The following is a 21120-nucleotide window of genomic DNA, read 5'->3' as shown; positions in this document are numbered from 1 at the left end:
AAAACATTGAGGCCATCGTCTTGAAGCCCAGAAGCCAAAAATCAAAAAGTAGTTTCGAACTTTCGTTGCGCAGCATCGTCATCGTACTTGCAAGGGAATATTCACCCCTTTTATTCATTCTGGAAAATGAAGGTATTTGGTATACTGTGATTTCACCCAAAACGGATTATCGTCTTAACTATACACTTTGCAATTGATTGTTTACAAGGGGTAAAAAGACTATTCATGAGTAGAGTGACAATAGGCAATGAAAAAAAAGCACCAGAGCAGACAACAAAGCGGTATCGATCGAACCCGACTTGTCTGCGCGTGCTGATTGCCCTTACGCATTTTTGTACACAGCGCCTATTGACATGATTGACTTGCGAAAAAGCGAAGATTTGACAAAATAACTCGACTTTTTCTTCGTAAATTTCTTATCTATTCTGTTGATTTGAGAAGCGAGATCTTTAATTCTAGAAAGAAAAGTGTCTGATCTTTCATCTTTACATTTACTAAAAATCCTGAAAATACTTCAGTTTGGCGCAATAAGCAATAGATTAGGAAAATGCCGCCACAGATCCAAATACCAGCAATGTACAAAACGGCTCCGCCGCGGGGAGAGGTATCCGGTTTCGCGGGCCCGCACGCAAAGGGTTAAAAGTCATTGGAAAGCTTAACTGAAATCATTTGAATTGCTAATCATTTTGGGGTACAGTGAACCACCGTGTCTTTTGTATAAATTTTCAAAAGGATTGTATTCAGTGAAGCGTGGACCCTGTAAGCTATGTTAGGTGTCATTGGAAAGGGAAAGAGTTGTAGTTTTTAGTGATATGACTATTATAATTTTAAAAAATCCATATTTTTCAAATTATACTCGATCAAACTTCGGTTTACTTTTATTCGATACACCCTGTATAAAAACAAATAGGACTGTATTTGGTAATAAAGATATTAGAAAAGGGGGGAAAGGAGACAAAAACTGTGTACTTATAGGGAAAATATGACTACTATTTTTCTATATTTTCTTTTATTATTAGCATCATAAAGTATTTTGTTTTTCCACACTATTTTGACAATAATAAAATTTTCAAATCACGGTAGATGCAGCAATGTGCAGGGGTGAATTAAACCTTGTGTCTGACATTGAAAAAGTAAGCGTAGACCCCTTTAGTATTTAAACGAATATAGAAGAAAATACAAAAGAAAACTAGTGAGTGATGCCATCGTTTTCCATATATAAACTTATAAATGTCATAATGTTTGTACATCAAATTTTTAATAAAATTTCGGGGGGTTTTAATTATGCTTGTTTCATTTTTAAAACATGTTTATTCAAATTAGGTTTTTGTAAGAGAAGATTTCTCAAATAAATGAAAAGTATGTAGTTTTTAAAATAAGTAGGAATTAAGTTAAAGAAGAACCCCTATCATGGCCTAGAGACAGAGGTAAATAAAATATTGTTTAAAAACAAAGAAAAAAGAAAGAAAGCTACAAATGGATTCAAATAGGGGGATGTGAAAATCAGAACGCGTTCGAAAAAAGAGAAAAGCATAAAGGTACAATAAATGAGAGAGAGAGAGAAAAGACAACAGTTAATTTTAACAACATAACGAACCTCTAATCTCCGATGCATATGCTTTTAGCATTATTTTTCAGCAAAAATTCTTTGTATACAGATCGCGGTGCAGTGCCCCTGCAGCAGCCGGGCGCTGCACTGCAAGGCAGCGAAGTGAAGAGACACTGCGCACTAGAAGATAATTTTATGTTGTAAGAGCGCATTTGATTGGCTAATTCGGCTCAGTAGGGGAGTGGTCTACAGGGACTTAATTGAGCGCTAATAGAGTTTTCAGAATACGAATTTGGAGGTATATTAGCGCTCCATTAAATGGGTAACTTAAAAGGAAATTTAAGTGGAAACTTACGAGACTTTTCAGAATACCCCCCCTCGTTCTAGTAGACTTATTTAGAGGTTGAACGCTGCATTTTTTAGTACAAATGTCCCACTTAGTACAAATGTTCCTTCAGTCAAAAAAAAAATCATCCAAAGAGAAACGCTGTATATGTGCAAATATTAAGCAAGTAATTTACATAAATTTGCATATTATGTCGACATAGTGAAAACAGGTATTTAAGAATATATATTTAACCGGAACTGCTCTAAACATGCTAAAATTTGAAACAAAGACATTGGGTAAGAAAAGAAAGAAAATTGTCATCAAAATATAATTGGATATCCTTGTTTACTATTACCTAATTTACATGAATTAAGCAGATTATAATAAAAAAACAGAGTATTTTTTTCATGAATCCTGTATTGTTTTATGAATTACAGCTATTAATGCACAATGTCGACATTCTACATGAAAGAGAATATACTCTCGAAAACATTGTTATTCTTTAATGGCAGTATAAGTGCCTTAATTTGATTAGAAAGAGGGCAAATTTGTCGGAATGTATTGCGTGATATTGGGCTAAAAGGAGACCAAAGCAGAGCTCTATGTCAAGTCACACTCCTGAATGCGACCATAAAGAAGTTAATGGTATGTTATTCGAGATAACACAATCCCAACACGATAGCTTCCATCGGCTTCCTAAATCTTTTTTGTTGGTGTGTCTGCCACAACGTAAGATATGGGTATATATGGGCACAATGCAATTCGGTATCGCTAAAACACCATTTGTTTTATAGCATCTCTTGGAAAATTTAGAGGAGACATTGCTTTACAGGTTAATATAATGAAGCTCTGGCACATCAAAAATATAAGCGCGTGAATCATGACGAATGTATCTTCACCTAAATTCATGATTTAACTTTATTAAAATATCTATCTTTCTGAGACCCCGAAATGGCAAAACTGCACTCCCACTGCTTTGCAAAGCTAGTTTGACTTGTATAATCGACTTGAAAAAACAGATCTATGAGGCATCAGTCAACATGTTTCCTGAAGAGTTTTTTTGTTTTTTAAGCCTACCCACATGGGAGCCCACCGAATTCCCCCCCTCCCCGTAATTCAAGACTACAAATATCGTGTTTTTCGGTGAAAAAACGAAAAAAAAAGTTGCAAAAAATAACCTTCATTTTATAGTGCAATACTTTTTGTTTCTTTGCTTGTTAAATTTATTTGACCAAGGTGACCTATTTTATAGTGCCTTTCAAATTTACATCAGCATCCCCTGTAAAAAAATCGTTCACAGGGAGCTATAGTTCCCCGTCCTTTTCCATATTTTGACTATATTTAAATATTTCATGCTAATGTAGCCCCCATTGTGGCAAAAAGGCGTCTTTAGTACCTAGTAAATCAAGTATGCAGGCTATGTTACAATGAAAAAACACTCCGTCTCTCGGATGGGATGTTAAATGGAGGCCCCGTGTAGAGGAGAGTCACCACCTCTGCACGTTAAGAACCCACTGCACTATTCGTATAAGGTATAGTGGTCTACCTGCATTCCTCCCAACCAGTTATATCGGGAGGAGAGACATGCGGGTCATGGTGATTCAGTTCGCTTTTCGCCTCCCAGGCACAGGTGACGCCAAACAAATAATAATGATGATAATAATAATAGTTGTAGTTTTATGGAACCTCTGTTTAATAGATAGAGGAGACGTTGCTGTGTCGATTTCATTGGATCCTTTTCACAAAGGAGCCTGCATGTCGAAAGTATCACATCTCATTAAAATCAAATCAATTATTTCCACAATAATATAATAACACTACAAAATTTGTAGTGTTATTATATTATTGTGGAAATAATTGATTTGATTGTAATGAGATGTGATACTTTCGACATGCAGGCTCCTTTGTATGTACAAAATATGAAGCAAACATAATTGAAAAGGAAAGAAAAGTGAACCGAGTTATTCAAAAATAATACAAAGAAATGTACATTATTGTGGCGGAGCCAAGTAAAACAAAATAAGTCTTAAAATCAGGCACTCAACAAAAAATAAAAAGATAAGTGCTATCAAAATAGACATTTCTTAACAATAAATAGCATGTGAATATGGCTCTAATTCATAACTTTAAAAATGATAGTTAAGAAAATTCAACACATTCATAAAAAAATCAAATAGCGTTACGTATTGAAAAAGAAATTTACTCTATGTTTGAAACTAGCATATGTTATAATTTTTTGTAGAAAATTACATTTCATTTTGTTTATTTATTTACGAACCATGTCAAATTATGATACATCATTAGATTTTAATTCTAAAGAGGTCATCGTTTTTGTTCGCTCGGAATTCTAAAGAAACATTTTCACATGTTTTGACCCCTCCTTTTATAGACCATTACACCACTAACAAACATAAGTTTTAATAGTTTTAACTTGTCAGTTTATTATGGGTATTGCTTAGATGCCGCGTTGAGATGTTCTCGGGATAGCCTGAATGTGTAAATGATATTTGTAATCACTTTGAAAGAGGAACAGTGATGTTGAGTATACTGTGAGCAGCCAATGAATGACGTCACAAGGAGGACGTAATTCATATAAATCATGAAGTGCATGAATAAAACGATAGTTTATCCGTTTCTCAACAATGCCGTGGCCGAGTGATCTAAGACGCCTGGCTATACATGGAAAGTCCGGGGTTTGATCCCCGGCCGCGGCACCTATGCCCGTGAGCAAGGCATTTATTCTACAATGCTCTTTTATCCTGCTTTCAAATAAATGGAAATGATATATGCATTATTGATAACTAGATGTGCATTTTGTTAAAAAAAAAACAGTACCCAAGTGAATTAGTATGACACTCGATTATATACTAGTACTTACAAATTGCACCATATTATTATGAAATATCGACAATGCAGTCGATATTACATAGGGGCTGCATCATTATTTTTTAATTTCTATGGTATTGGAACGGATTATGATCGTTGAAGAAAACACGGGTCGTGTGGTCCAGTGGTTAGAGCATTGGACTCATAATCGCAAGGTTGTGAGTTCGAATCCCAACTCTGCCATTATCTCCACTTTGATAAAAAGGCCCAAGAGTGATATCTGTCGTCTATTACGTCAGCCACTATGACTGATTAACCTAGACGTAAAATGTTTCCAAGGTAATTGGTTATATACCAGCTTGGCGTTTACCAGCAGAAAATGCTGTCCTGTCGAGTTCCTACGGGAGTTACCACAAACAGAAACAGAAATATATTTATTTTAAATTTTGACACGTTTTTCACTAGGAGAAATATGTGCAGCCATCTGGTGATTATGAAATATCATAATATTTAGTCGACAGATATGATTTTGTAATATTTCAGTAAATGTACTCATCTTCTGCCAGGACCCTGAGAACGATTTTTTTAGGAGGATAGTGGTGATTTGTTTGTTTGTTCTACATGTATTGATGATGATGTGTACATTAATACCTATGGTTGTTGATGACGGTAGGCATGCAATGGGTTTAAAGGCATATGCTAACGTTGTAGACATGTCATTTAAAAAAATCAAAGGAGAGATGAAATATGTACATGAATGCCTTTCTGTCAACCTAAAAACTTTGAAACCAACCAAAAAATTGAAAGAAATGCTTTTGATACGTTATAAATGAAGATTTTTTGTAATTTCTATCGTGCCGATAATAATTACAACACGTAAGTGTATGAATGAAATTAAGATTGTATTTCCGGTCATTTTATATTTCACTTTTTTGAAGCACTAAATAATGATTTTTGGACGCGATTTTTTTCTGGGCTTCAGTTTTGTAACATATCACAGGCGTAGGCGACAATTGGGACCTCGCAGCTCTGATTTTTTTAAAGTCAAATCAATGTTAGGAAATGCCTTTAATCACCAAAGACAACCATTTACTAATATGGATGTTTCTGGTCCGTGACCAACCCCAACTCCCTTTCGAAAACTAAAGGCTCCTATAATAAAATACGTGAATATTATAGGACAAGTCCACCCCAACAAAAAAATTATTTGAATAAAACGAGAAAAATCCAACAAGCATGCATAACACTGAAAACTTCATCAAAATGTATGATAGGAAAGTAATGTATTAAAATTTCGATTCATTTTACAAAACAGTTATATGCACATCCTGTTCGATATGCAAATGAGGAGAGTAATGACATCATCCACTCACTTCTCATTTTGTATTTCATTATATGAAATATGAAATATTCTAATTTTTTTCGTTATTGTCAAGAGAAACGATTAATTCCTCCCTGAACATGTGGAATGAGCATTGTTTAATACTATATGGTTCAGTCAAATGGGTCCTTAGTGTCAAATATGTAAAAAAATGAAATATTGTATAATTCAAACAATAAACAACAAAAGAAAAGGTGAGGGATGGACATCATCGACTGACTGATTTGCATGTCACTGAGTTGTGCATATTATTGTTTTGTGAAAAATAAGTGAAATTTCAAAATGCCATAACTTTCTTATTTTACATCAAATTTTTATGATTTTTTTTCGGCATTATTCTAGTTTGATTTATCTCTACTTATTCAAATTCACATTTTTCTGGGGTGGACTTGACCTTTAGCCATTCTCAAGGGTTATCTTTAGATTTGTGGTAAGAAATCTTTTTTAACGTCTCTGGGCTTGATCAAAGAAATTGTAGTTTTTTAATCTCGATAACACCAATTTGTGTGAACCATCCCCCTAAAAATAAAACCTGAAACCAGTTGATTATTATATGGATAATACACTGTTGTTTACTTCAAAAAACAAAGTACTCAAATAAAACAACATAATTACCAAAAGGAGATCACCACAGATGTATTCTTCTTCATATATTTCAATTATATTGCTCTCTGAGTATAATAAATCTGGAAGTATAAACCTTAATAAACGCATTTTATTACTTTCAGAGTAATGGGTATTGATTTATACGTTTTACTCTACAAGTATGCAAACAAACATCTTCAATTGGCATCATTATGTAGGCATACAAATTACTTCATTCGAAAGCAACAGCTCACGATTACGAGTCTTATAGCAAAAATTACAATATTTAACGAACAGATTACAATTTGAAAATACCTACAACGGAGAGGTAAAAAAATATCAATAAATTACAACATACAGGCATAACAATAATGGACTTAACAGAGTAGCGTGGTGTTTGTATGATATTAAAATGATGCACACACACACACGTATAAAAGGATATTTCATGATTACCTGTATTCAATTCAATTCTATTCATTTCATTCAACATGAAAAATGAAATAAAAAAGAATCACATAGATATACGTGTAAATCAAATTAAGCGTAATTAAACAAAATATTTCAGAATAAGACATTTCATATTACCGAAAGACTAGGCATTGTAAATATAATGTGTATCGCCATCCCAAATCCTACTTATTTCCCTCACATAAGGAAAAACAAACACATATATATTCTTCCTCAGCCATTTATGCATAAATAGAATACGATATCCAAATAACAATTCAGGCTGATAGTGATACTGTTTTGACAGAAAAAGAAAATAAGACGAACAAATAACTGAAATTTTATTTAAAGGATTAAAGCTATAATTCAGGCTGATAGTGATACTGTTTTGACAGAAAAAGAAAATAAGACGAACAAATAACTGAAATTTTATTTAAAGGATTAAAGCTATGATATTTCAAAGATTTACATATTTTCGGTCAAACATTTCTAAGCATTTGTTCATGAATATTCAATGAGCACATCAATGATGTCATGTCCTCACTTGTTCTTTTGTTTTTATTACATACATGTAAAATTATGTTAATTTAAATTTTGTCATATAGAAACTAAAGCAATTGGATTGACAACCGATTTATTGCACTTTTATTTATTGCATTTTTCAGAGCATTGGACTCATAATCGCAAGGTCGTGGGTTCGAATCCCAACTCTGCCATCGTCTTTAATTCAATAAAAAAGGCCCGATGGTGATATTTGTCGTCTATAACGTCAGCCACTATGACTGATTAACCTAGATGAAAAATGTTTCCTATAGGTAATTGGTTATATACCAGCTTAGCGTTTACCAGCAAAACTCTGTCCTGCCGAGTTCCTATGGGGGTTACCATAAACAGAAACAGAAATATTCATTGCTTCAACGTGTTTTGTTATAAGGGAGACATAGTATACAAGCATGCATGGAAATCTGAAATGATAATGATTTTGTGATAATATAAAAATGGACAGTTGGGGTGCGACATCATCACCCCACCCAATAAATATTCATGACGACGTGCATATAGATGTTTTCATACAGTATTGCAAAAATTTAAAATTCAATAACTTCGTCATTTGTTATCAGATTTTTGGTGAAATTTTCAGCATTTTGCTCGGTATAGTTAACTCTATCTATTCATAAATATATTTCTTTTTCAATCAGGAGCAGCCCTTTTAATGGAAGACATTGTCTCGTTCCTGAAATGAATACTTTGTGCGCCCTAAATTTTTTTTTATCTTCTGCAAAACAGAGAGGGCACTTATTTTGGTGGGTTTTCACTATACCACGTCAGTGACACGTACACATGACTGTACTAAGGCATTCATTCGGAAGAACGTTGGAACTGCATATCCATACAGACTTGTTCTTGGAATAATTATTTGACCATATTTTCAAAAAACATATTCAAATTTGAAATGCCATTAATAAGCTGCTTTATCAAGTACTGTATCTGAAACATATTGAACAGTAAACGTTACTAAAATACGTGCACGTATTGGACATGATGTAGCAATCAAATAAAATATATTTACAACAAAATATCATTAGAAATGAAGTATTTACCCCAGACAAGAACATAGCCTTCATATATCCAGTACTATATGTTCTGTGTATAATATACAGCAATGCTTAACTTTCACTACTCATTTTAAATTCGATCTCAGAGCCATGGTAAGTTGCTTTTCCATATAATAAGGAACTAAACTAAGTATTTAAAGTAGCAGTGATATGTTATTACACATCTGTGAATCATTTACACCGACTTCTTAATTTAAAGAAATATTAAATAGTTTATCGCGAAATCGATTAACTCTTGGAAAGCGTTTTATGAAAGGTCTTGTCGGGTGTTTTATCCGACAGTTTTCACAGGAGCTGTGCTCATCAGCTCAATCAACATCTAGGAAAGTTGTCAGATCTGACAACCTTTTGTACAACAAACGTTGATGAATTTCTCCCCCGATAACGAGGCCATTTCCGTCTATTGCAAGATGTTGATTTACAAACCATTGACAAAAATATAAAGATTGACATATCCTATTCTAGGGAGGACTTTCCTTTATTATTATCTTTCTAAAGTGCAAATGTACTTTATGTAAACAGGCCAAGAATATATCTATATAACATAATTGTTTCCTCTCTTGTATAATACATACATGTACCTTAAAATTCCGAAAACACAAACCACTTAATGAAAACGATGAAATTATCACGTGAATAACTATAGTTCAAACATGACAAAAATTGTATAAAAAAAGCTCGAACTCCACCTACGTATTATTGTTTCCCTTTTGAAACATATTTTTGAATATTTTGCAAGTAAAAAAATATGGGTTTCCTTGTATGATAGGCTAATCACAATTTAATAATATGCTGCGTTGTTGCAGGAGCGCACTTAGCACCATACCTTCGCGCATTTCATGAGCGCAGAAGGGCATTTTGCAAGCCAGGGCGTTTCTTCACCGACGGGATGTGCGGAACTGTGCTAAGGACGTTCCTGCAGCAATACAACGAAATAAAAATAAAATTAATTGAATTCACTTAGAAATGCTTAGCTTACAAAACAGGTTTATTCCATGATGATTAGAACAGTTCTATTGTCAGTGTAGTAGATTTCACGGTACACCATATATCTTTCTTGGGCAAATGTCGGTCCTGAAAAGGACCACCCAATCTCGACGTTTCGACAAGTGTGTTCTTGTCGTCCTCAGGAGAATGTTCTAATGTCGATCTGGGTGACAATGAATAAGCATTTGTATGGTCATTGTAGATGATAATCTATTCCGTGGCGCACTGATGTGTTTATTACCCCGGTTTTAGGTCGGCTGTTTCCATTGCTTAGTGCCTTCAAGGAAACAATCCTGTCGGGTACCAATTTATTTTATCTGGGTTGAGTTCAAATCAAATGGATAAAAAGTGCTTGGATTGTTTGCAGATGCGCTTTTAGTACCTGTAGTTAAACGGGCTCCGTTCGATGGCGCTCTGTAAACAATAAAGTTGTAAAAAAAATGAATAAAAAAAGAAACCGAGATTTACCGCTGATTTTTCATAATCATAAAGACAATAGACAAATGCCCTACCGATGTAAACCTTACAATCTCCTCTTTCATCTAAAATTTCTTAGGATTATTCCTGATTCACGCACGAGTGTGCAAAAAAAATGAAGAAAGGATACAAAAAACTCATTTGGTGGGGGCTATCTGAATTTCGAAAAGAAAATGACATACCTAAAAAGCTAAATATCTGCCACTTTATTTGGTACCTTAATCCAAGAAAATGTTCAAGAAATAAAAAAAGTTCAGTGCCCTCGAAACAATGCTTGTATTTCCATAATTTCATCAAATAAACGTGTTTTCATCGGTTTCCCACAAAAACTATCTCACGGTTAACAAAAGATTTAATGCATGGTTGATCGTCAACGGAGTGTCCAGTGAGTCTGGACGCTAGCCTGTAAAGCCTCTTCATTTTTATGGAATTCAAGCCTTATTTCAAATAACCAGAACTTTGTTATTTCTTGTCTATTTTCTGTAATTGAGGTATCAAATTAGAGAGCAGATATTGAACTTTTTAAACATGTAGTTTTCTTTTTGAAACCCAGATACAGCCTATCAAGTGAGTTTTTGGTATCCCCTCTTCAAATTATTTTTGCTCAATCATGCGTGAATAAGAAAAAAAGAATTTAAATGTAATTTTAGATGAAAGAAGAGATTCTAAGCTTTGCAATGGTAGGTCATTTGTCTATTGTATCTGTGATTAAGTTATGATAAATCATCGATAAATCTCGGTGGGATGCACTATACCAGTATATATAAATATATATATATATATATATATATATGATTTTTTTTTATTTTAAAACCATATGGCGAACATGGGGGTAAGAGGATACTTACTTCACGGCTGTCAAAGCTTCTCTCGCCATCAGCTACATATGGTAGAGCAAAGTTATCTGAAGCACCGGGTCTCTATTCATTAAAAGAACAAATCAAAGGTAATAATCAAAATAAAAAGAAATTGCCAAGACATTAAACAAAATTGTTGACGATAGCATACTTATGTAGTGTTTACTCTACGTGCAACATTTTAACTATTTACCAAATTCTCACCTTTTTTTATATGAGGAGGAGGTTGGGATTCTAAAGTGTTTATTTTTATTGATCAACCACATTACTATACACACGTGAATATATACTTCAACCAAAAACGTGTCTGACAAATTAGATATGAAAAGACTCCCTAGGAAACACACACAAAAAATTACAGAAAGTGGCAGGACTAGCAATATACATAATTTATTTGATTTACAAGTATTACTGCATTCTAATAATTTTTAGCTTTGGAAATATAGTATCAGATACTTGAGGAATAAACTTACTTTGGATTACCTGCGATAACATGTTTTTATTCCGCTTGCATAATTTTTTATCTCGATATTAAAACTCGATACATCATGATTTACAATGAATAAGTATAATTTATTCTAATTGAATTAATTATAAGTTAAATAATATCGAATTTTAACTGTGTAAAATTGGAAAAAACTTCACTTATATTCAAAATATCAATGATAATTCAATCTTCTTCATTGTTTCTTTGCAATCCCTATAAATTTCTAATGTATAATCTATATTTTATAATATCACCATGATTTTTTTTCATGTAATTTTTTTGTGAGAACTTTTATTTTACAAAGCAATATTAGGCTTTTCCAAAGGTTCCCCATTTCCATTATCGGTCTTCTCTAAATGACGCACATTTTTTATGCATTGTTTATACTTTAACATTCTATACACAATCATGTACATTGCTGTTAATAATTGTGCCAGTATTTTTAAGAGAATGGAATGATCTCGATTCAACTATATGAAGATAAACCAATAAAGAGAGTGAATGAAACAAAGAGAGAGAGAGCGAGAGAGAGATCAGGGGGGGGGGAGAAGGGGGTACAAAACAATAAAGAAAAACAAATCTTACCCGATAATAAATTATTTCACTTTCGGAGTTATCCATGCCTTGATATTGTCTTATCCGATCAACAGCCTTACCGATATCATACTGTCGTTGATCAAGAGAAGTTTCAATCGAGTAATCGTCTGATGAACGATCCGACCATCGGTCAACGAATATACGCCGGTGCTCTGAGATGCGGTAGTTGCTAGGCTTATGCATCCTGTTGAATTACATTCAAAATTAATGTGTATACATAGATTGGTTTTTTATAATATATTACACAAATATTATCTATCGTCGAAGGCATAGGTGATATAGAATTATAAGAAAGGGTACTTTTGAAACATTCTAACATGAAAAGTATTTACAAGTGTGAGCATTTATTTTAATGCCCGATTCAAATTATGTGTATTATTTGTTTTATGATAAAACTGGGCGTTGTTGCGTGCGCCTGTAGTCCAATTTGTGGGAAAGTTACAAATTGATGCAGAGGTTCGAGCCCTGATCACGTCTTTCGGATGGTGACGTTAAAGGTCGGTCCCAGAGGTAAATAATCATACCTGATTGATACACGTCTGTCAAAAAACTCAAAGTACACACAAAATTTTTGATATAGGAAGGTTAATCTTTATAATTTTTGGTGTGCAATCAAACCCATGACCAGTCAATTAAACTAGTCATTAGTATCAGTCGTTGGACAATATTTCTGCTAGCTATAACACATGTAAATGATTAGTCACGTGATAGAATTCAACCAATCGTTTCATTAGGATCAGTCTGACCAATTCATAACAGATAAAAACTTAAGTCAATTGCATCATATTATCACCGCAAGAAGAAAAAGGAAAAAAGATAATATTTAAAGTAGGCTGCTTTAAATAATCATACAAATATAACTTACTCCCTCATTATCCTATTTGCCTGATCACGACGCACTGTCTGGACCATTATTAAACATGCGCAGATAACGAAGATCAGAGCTCCCGACATAGCACCAAGTATGATTCCAACAATAGCACCAGGTGATAGGCCAGTCCTACCAGAGACTATGGGGATAAATTAATATAAATGGATTCTGTTAGATTATATTGATATATATATATATATATATATATATATATTTATGATTGTGTGTTCTAATAATTTACCTACATGTACATGTATGAAACTTCAAGGTTATTATTTTCATATTTTTGAGTGTGAAACCGCTCGACCAATGGGAAATGCAAACTCACGTGGTTTGATATCATTGTAATTCAACAATTACAGGATAAAACAAAACTCTTAGCTAAAAAGTTCAAGAACCACCGGGATAAGATACAGAGAACGACCATAATGAGTTGAGCGCTCACACCTATGAGCGCCCATGCTGGAATTATGATAGAAAGCATGTAAAATAGAACAGGTAATCATGTGGTGGGAAGTATATGTTTCCCTAATCTTTTCATTATACCTGATATACTCGCGATTTCAAAATATTTTTTTAAAGTATAAGTGACTAAGCAAGATATATTGAGGGATACTGATGGTCAATGCAAAATTTTAAATTCGACATTTTTGCTATGAATGAAAACTTTGACGATTATCACGCGTGAAATAAAGTTGTTGTTTTGTTAATTGGACAAAGTATTAAGCGGGGCCCGCTGGTAGAACAATTTTCATAACGGAAGTTGCGACCCTGGGTAACATATGACATTATTATTGTGTTCATGAGGGCCGTTTTTTCTTTCTTTTTTTTTTACAAATCTTACCAAAAGACTGATGACTGACTGCATTCAAGGTGATTTAAAAAAAATCAATTTATGCTTACATGTTGAACAGTCTTTTCCTGTGTAATCCTCCTGGCATGCGCAACTAAACGTATTGAATTCATCCGTGCAGTTCCCTCCATTTTTACAGGGGTTGTTCTCACAATTATCGATATCTAGTAAAATATGGCAAAGAATAATACCAGCGATGATTTAAGGACCGACCTCACAGTCATCGGTATCTCGTAAAACATGTAAAGAACATACCAATATAACATTTTATTTTGTCTGTGTGTTTGTTGTTGTTTTTAGTGCCTGCCATATTTTGATGTTAGGAAAGGGGGGGGGGGGGTTGAAAACACTAGAAGTAACATATTTGAGGCATTATATAATATTTTCAAAAAAGTTTTGTCCTTATAAACAGTCTTGAAGCAAATTATCATCACTTCTTTCATTTTTAGCTAAATAATGACTTATTTAACAGAAAGGTAATAAAGATTTATTTCTTTAAATGTGCACTTACTGTCTACTGCTAACTCTTCGATGTAAAGGGAATCACCGGAGAACTGTAATGTCTCATTTGCAGGTGATAGATCAGTAGCTGATTCAGCAAGATTATCAGCGGAATCCTGAGATGGTGCTGTGAGACTGATTCGAAGATCACCGATCACACTACCAGTTTGGAAAGAGACTACCTCGCACGTGATACTGATGAGCTGAGTTGAATTTAAGCTTACATTCAAATACGTTGAAACCTGTGAATGATAATGTTTATTTGGGATAGAAACGTGATGGTTAGTAGATTGAAATATAAGGAAACATTTGTTACAAAAAAATATATACCATTTTAAAAAGATGTCCTGATGATCGCACCTTTCAACAATGACCCTATTCCAAGAAGCATACACACAAATTACTAAAAATGCTCAAATCTAATAAAGTCAAGTAAATAAAATAGAATCTAATCCTATTTCATTTATTCTGACTTAACCTAATCTCATCACATTAAACGAATAAAAGCAATAACAAATAAATCAAATAGGTCTATTGCTTTACCACTCCACAAAAGACATATTCCAAATCCATAAAAGCGTCCGTAGACCGATCATTAAGTTCTTCTGTGAATACAAGCAGTACACCATTTCGGCTGTTGGCTGTGATCTCAATCCTGATGGTGCTTACGAACGTTTCTGATAAAAAATATATATATATATAAATTGTTATATTGAAAATACCTGTGTGATGGACTTGTACTGCTCATGGGTTAACCAATTAGCGCTTTGTTTCAGACAAGTTTAGAGAGGAGATAATCAGGATTCTACAATTATGTTTTCATTCAATGCCAGATACGATCCCCTGAACAATATTTTCTGTTTTTTTAATAAGTGCACACGTAGTTACCAATAATGCATATAGCATTTAAATTCATTTTAAAGCAGGATAAAAGAGCATTGCAGAGCATTAAATACCTTGCTCACGGGCATATGTGCCGCAGCCGGGGATCGAAACTTGGACTTTCCATGTATAGCCAGGCGCCTTAGACCACTCGGCCAAAGCACAATTCAAGTGAAGAATCGATATAAGTTTGATGAAAACGACCATTCCTTTTAGTAATTTCCTTTTCATGATTTTACACATGAAGAGTATCATTGCCATTAAAGTTATGTAATTTTTATTTCTTTACTATAAGGAAGTGTGGTTTGCCCTTTTTATAGTTGAAATTACATGTACTTAATTTTTTTTAAGGAATTCATATGCTGCAGTCAATGCTTATATTAACTACAAATGCAGGTAATGTCACAAGTATCACGTGAGTCGACTAGAATGGTATTTAATTCATTCCCATGGTAATTTGAAAAGAGCAAAACTGTTACATAAGAGAGTAGAACTCAAGCCGCCGGTTGCTAAAGTAAATGAGTAAATTTAGATTCAGGGCATTTCATGAGGTAATTTGCAGGTAGAAGATGTAGAATAAAATGTATTGATATTTAGTTTGCTTTATTTTTTATTTATGATTAATTTTTCTTTTGGGTTCCGTTTCATAAAGACATGTTATGCCAACTAATGCAAAATTCCTATAACAACTTTAATATCAGCCATTCAAATTGAATGATTTTCAGTAGCTTTTTAATTGTAAATCTGTCAAAGCTATATATATATTTATTTACGAAAAGGGTCCCTTAATATTTGATGAATGAGTGGTAGAATCAGAACCAGAAGTAGTTGTAGACCTAGTATCTTCTGTAATAGTGACGCTAGGTTGTGTGATAGTTGTAGCTGACGGGCCCTCTGTGGCAGTGGTGTCTATTTCTTCCAGAAATGGATGAATTGGACGTCATTTTGTTACGATGATGATGATAACAAGAATAATAATGTTGATGATAATAAGCATGATAGTAATAATGATTATGATACTAACTCTAATAATAATGATAATAATATAAGTATTGATATCACATGGTCTATTCAACATGTTCAATGGCGCATTATGTACGTTATCCTGACTGTTACTCCAAAAATAATTTGATTGTTTAATTGATCGTTGACGGTTATATATGTGTATATATTTTCGCTTTTACGGGCAGAAACATAAAAATATGTTGACAATAATTTTCTAAATCGATTTCCCTTCTGAACATACCAGGTGAAGCGATAGTTGATGAATGAGGAGGAGAATGAGAAACAATGATGAATGAGGGGGAGAATAAGAAACAAAAGTAGTTGTAGACCTCGTTCCTTCTGGAGTAGTTGTTCTAGGTTGTGTGGTAGTTGTAGCTGACGGCCCTCGATGGCCACGGTGGTGGCAGTTGTAGTGGAAGAGGTAGTGGTGGTGGTGGTGGTGGTGGTGGCGGCTATATCTTCCAGAAATGGATGAATTGATGAATTGGATGTCATTTTGTTACGATAACAATGATGATTATCATGATAATGATATTGATAATATAAATGATAATGATAACAAATTGATACTATATGGTCTATTGAATAGTGCTTACATGCATACACTTACTATAAATTACCTTTTTACATTTACTCCAAATAATTTAATTAAATTATCAATTATTATAGTTTATATCCGTGCACACATTTCTACTTTTACGGGCAGAAACATAAATGCAAAATGTGTTGATATACATTTTCTTAATTGATTTTCCCTTCTGAACATACCAGGTGAAGAGATCGTTGTTAGATAAGTGGTAGAATCAGAAACAGAAGTCGTTGTAGAACTAGTATCTTCTGGAATGGTTGTCGTGGGTTGTGTGGTAGTTATAGCTGACAAAATAGAGATTACACGATTAATTAGATGTCGTTTTGTAACAATAATAATGAAAAAAATAATAGTAATGATAATAATAATGATAACAATATTGTAAATAGTAATAATGGTAATGATAATAGCAATTACACTAATAATAATAATAAACAAAATAATCATGTCATTTAAAATTCATGATTATGTAATAGCCTATTCAATGATGCACTATATTGCCCAGACATTTACTCGAATGTAATTACCATAATGACCTCTGACGTTTTTATGCTACCTTTTCACTTTAAAGATACTAAGCTACATTCCGATACACAGGGTGCGATCATTTTGATGCACACAATTTAGAAACTGCCTTGCTCTGATTTTGATTAATCTTAGTCATTATCATAATAAACCCCTCAAAAAAGGTTTGGAAATCCGAGTTTAGCCATTAATTTCTCCCAACTCCAATAATTTCACACAATGCATATTTGATATTTTTCAAAAGATCATTTAATTCTTTTTAAAATGACACATGCTTGTTATGATAATGCCATCACGAAAAGGGCAGGATTCAAAAGAGTTGGATAAATCCTGAATTGAAAAGCTCCAAAACGAGCTGAAATGGTCATGAAGGGTCGATAAAGAACATGATTCTTTTGTCTGTGTCAATAAAGATGAAAATCCAACCAATTCAAGCCCCTGCTTCTTCACTTTTTTTTAACCAGCTGAAGTGTGTGCTCTTAAAGGTATTATTTAACTTTGTGAGCAGCTGATTTAAGAAATTCTCAAACCAAGATGAAACATGTGTACATGTGCATGTATTAGAACTAATAAACCATGAACACAACCATTATTGAGAATGAAAAGCTAAAACTACAAGGCAAACCCCGAATTTGTAAATAGGCGTCTTATAGACACCTTAATAGTACACATAAGTGTATGGGATGAAATTCAGATGGTGTTTCCGGTCACTTTATATTTCAAATTTTGAAGCACTAAATATTCATTTTCGAACGCAATTTTTTCTGGGCTTCATTTTTGTAACATATCACAGACACAGGTGACAAGTGTGACCTTCTCGCTCAGATTTTTTAAAAGTCAAACCAATGTTAACCAATCACTTTGATTTCAAATTAAGACATTGTACCTGGATTGGCATTAAGGTACGCGTACTTATAGCCACTCTCTTAATTTAGTTCAAATAAAAAGGTGAAAATTGACCACACTCTTGTCCTTCAACCTCTCTATAGATCGCCCTACTATTTATTCTTTGGTCAATTACCTATTGTGCAATTGGTTCCAGCATAACCAGGTGCGCAGGTGCAGTTATACATGTTGATCCCGTCCATGCAAGTCGCTCCATTTTGGCAAGGATTTGATTCACACTCATCGATTTCTACATACGTAAAAAAAGTAACGTAAGATCGTTAGAGTCAAACAAAATAGGAAGGGACACGAGTGAGAAATGCATGGGCAGGAAGCAGGAAAGTAAAAGGAGTAAAAGAAGAAGAATAAGAAGAAGAGGAAGAAAAGAAGAAGACGAAGAAGGAGGAGGAGAAGAGGGAGAAGAAGAAGAAAAAGAAGAAAAAAAAGGAGAAGAAGGAAAGGAGAAGGGGTAGGAGGAGAGCATGAATAAAAGAAGAGAGGAGAAAAGGGATGATAAAAAGAATAATGATAAGAAGAAAAGAGAAGATATAGAGAAAAGCAAAGCGAATAACAAACACATAGGAGAACAAACTAAAAAGAGCGAAGACTTTAAGAGGGAGAAAAAAGAGAAGTACACGGAAGAAGTTTAAATTAGAATTAGTAGTAGTAGTAGTCGTAGTAGTAGTAATATTATAATGTAAGTAATCGAAGTATTAGAAGTAGAAGTATTCATATTACAAGCAGAAATACATACAAGGAAAATCCTTACCTATACAAGAGTCATTTCCAGTTCCAGTGAAACCGTCATCACAAGTGCAATAGTAGCTTCCATATGTATTTGTACAGTCCCCATTACTACACACGTCTGTTGCATTACATTCATTGGTATCTAAGAAAGAAATATTTTTTTTTAGAATAAGATACATTTTTCTATCAGTCGATTTGCAGTAAAAATACCTCCAAATGTCCTAAGAACGGAGTTTTGCTTATTAGTAATTAACCTAAACGTACAAATGGTTTAGGAAGGAGACAAACTATATGCTTTTATCGCGGTAAGGGGGAGGCACGGGCCGGCTGTCCCCCCTACCCCTCCCACCCCAGCCCTCCCTGGACCTCTGGATCCGACAGTGATGACACCCAACCTCTTTAAAGAGAAGGAACAGCGGTAAAGTAAGGTAACGGAGCGTGTTATGTAAACGAAACATACCACTGCATGTAAACCCATCATCATCGAGCTCAAAGCCAGGATTACAAGAACACGAGTAATTCCCCTGTGAGTTGATACACGTTTGGTTGCATCTATGATTCTCGAGACACTCATTGATATCTAAAACAAGCAAAAATACAAAGAGAAGACCATTAATTATTGAAAAGCGATAAGTTTGACTCCTACTAAATTAATGTTCAATGACGTCCTATCATGAATATGGGTTATTACAGGGTTGGGAGTATTAAGTTCAGGTCAGTACCAAGGAGGTAGGGGCAGGCCGAGGACCGCCTCCTTAGATATTCCAAGTGGTAATAAAATATATAGGAGTATAGAAATGATAACAGGAGGAAAAAGAAAGTAGAAGTTTCTAAAAGGTAATTAAAAAAAAGAAGAGTGTGATGAGGAGGCTTCGGGCGACTGCTGGACAACTGGGCGTTGTGGCGTGCGCCTGTAATCCAAGCTGTGGGGAGGTTACAAATTGACACAGAGGTTCGAGCCCTGGTCACGTCTTTCGGAAGGTGACGTCAAAGGTCGGTCCCAGACGTAAATAATCATATATGATTGATACACGTCTGACAAAACTCAAATACACACACGCTAAAGCAAGAGTGATAACGACATAGTGCCGTGGGCACATGCATCAGGATTGATACGAGCTACAAAAATTAAAGGTCAAGTCCACCTCAGAAAAATGTTGATTTGAATTAATAAAGAAAAATCAGACAAGCACAATGCTGAAGATTTCATCAAAATCGGATGTAAAATAAGAAAGTTATGACATTTCAAAGTTTCGCTTATTTTTAACAAAATAGTTATATGAACGAGCCAGTTACATCCAAATGAGAGAGTCGATGATGTCACTCACTATTTCTTTTGTTTTTTATTGTTTGAATTATACAATTTTTCAATTTTTACGAATTTGATGATGAGGACCTCCTTGCCTGAAGCACAAAATGTTAAAATAATGAAATTCCACGTGTTCAGGGAGGAATGAACCTTCATTTCACATGACAATGACAAGAAAATCAAAATATTTCATATTTCAAACAATAACAAAAGAAATAGTGAGTGACATCATCAACTCTCTCATTTGGATGTAACTGGCTCGTTCATATAACTATTTTGTTAAAAATAAGCGAAACTTTGAAATGTCATAACTTTCTTATTTTACATCCGATTTTGATGAAATTTTTAGTGTTGTGCTTGTTGATTTTTTCTCTTTTTGTTGGGGTGGACTTGTCCTTTAACGTGCCATAGCTGCCAAGAAGTAATCATTACTGAAAAATGATAAAAGAGTAACTGGTGGTTTCATGCAACTTCTGAACTCAACTTTCGGCTATGTGTTTTCGTATGGTATTTTGCAAACATAATGATTTTTAATTATACTGAATTTAAGCCTTTAAAATACTGAAATGTTCTCGATTTAGTTGGTATCTCTGACATGCACATTTGACAGACAATACGTTTAGCCATAATTTGGAAAAGACTTTACTGCAATGACATATAACAGTAGAATTTGTCAATTATCAACTCACTGTTTGAATAACAAGTAGGCACACCTAACATGCCGAGAGTGAAATAAATCAAGTGTGTTAAGAGTATCACACATGTATGCACAAGGTAATACCTATATTTTCGCTTTAGGGAGAGGGGTATTCA

At 33.9% G+C, this 21120-nt stretch overlaps 1 protein-coding gene and 1 long non-coding RNA gene across 2 annotated transcripts; both read right to left on the bottom strand.

Annotated features, from left to right (window-relative positions):
• Positions 1-9827: 9827 nt before the first annotated feature.
• Positions 9828-12323, bottom strand: LOC121421948. Its single transcript, XM_041616748.1, has 3 exons — positions 12129-12323; positions 11048-11119; positions 9828-10136 (listed from the first exon to the last, which is right to left on the bottom strand). The coding sequence occupies exons 1-3, from the start codon at positions 12321-12323 to the stop codon at positions 10098-10100; spliced, it is 306 nt and encodes a 101-aa protein (XP_041472682.1). The 3' UTR covers positions 9828-10097.
• A 6100-nt stretch (positions 12324-18423) lies between these two features.
• Positions 18424-19548, bottom strand: LOC121421705. The gene is made up of 3 exons (XR_005971028.1): positions 19459-19548; positions 19021-19140; positions 18424-18501 (listed from the first exon to the last, which is right to left on the bottom strand). It is a non-coding gene; the product is annotated as an uncharacterized LOC121421705 (long non-coding RNA).
• Between the last annotated feature and the right edge of the window lie 1572 nt (positions 19549-21120).

The sequence above is a fragment of the Lytechinus variegatus genome, chromosome 9 (genome assembly GCF_018143015.1).
Source record: "Lytechinus variegatus isolate NC3 chromosome 9, Lvar_3.0, whole genome shotgun sequence".
Taxonomy (NCBI): Eukaryota; Metazoa; Echinodermata; class Echinoidea; order Temnopleuroida; family Toxopneustidae; genus Lytechinus; species Lytechinus variegatus.
The sequence above is the reverse complement of the archived record's forward strand: the minus strand, read 5'-3'. Positions and strand labels throughout refer to the sequence as shown.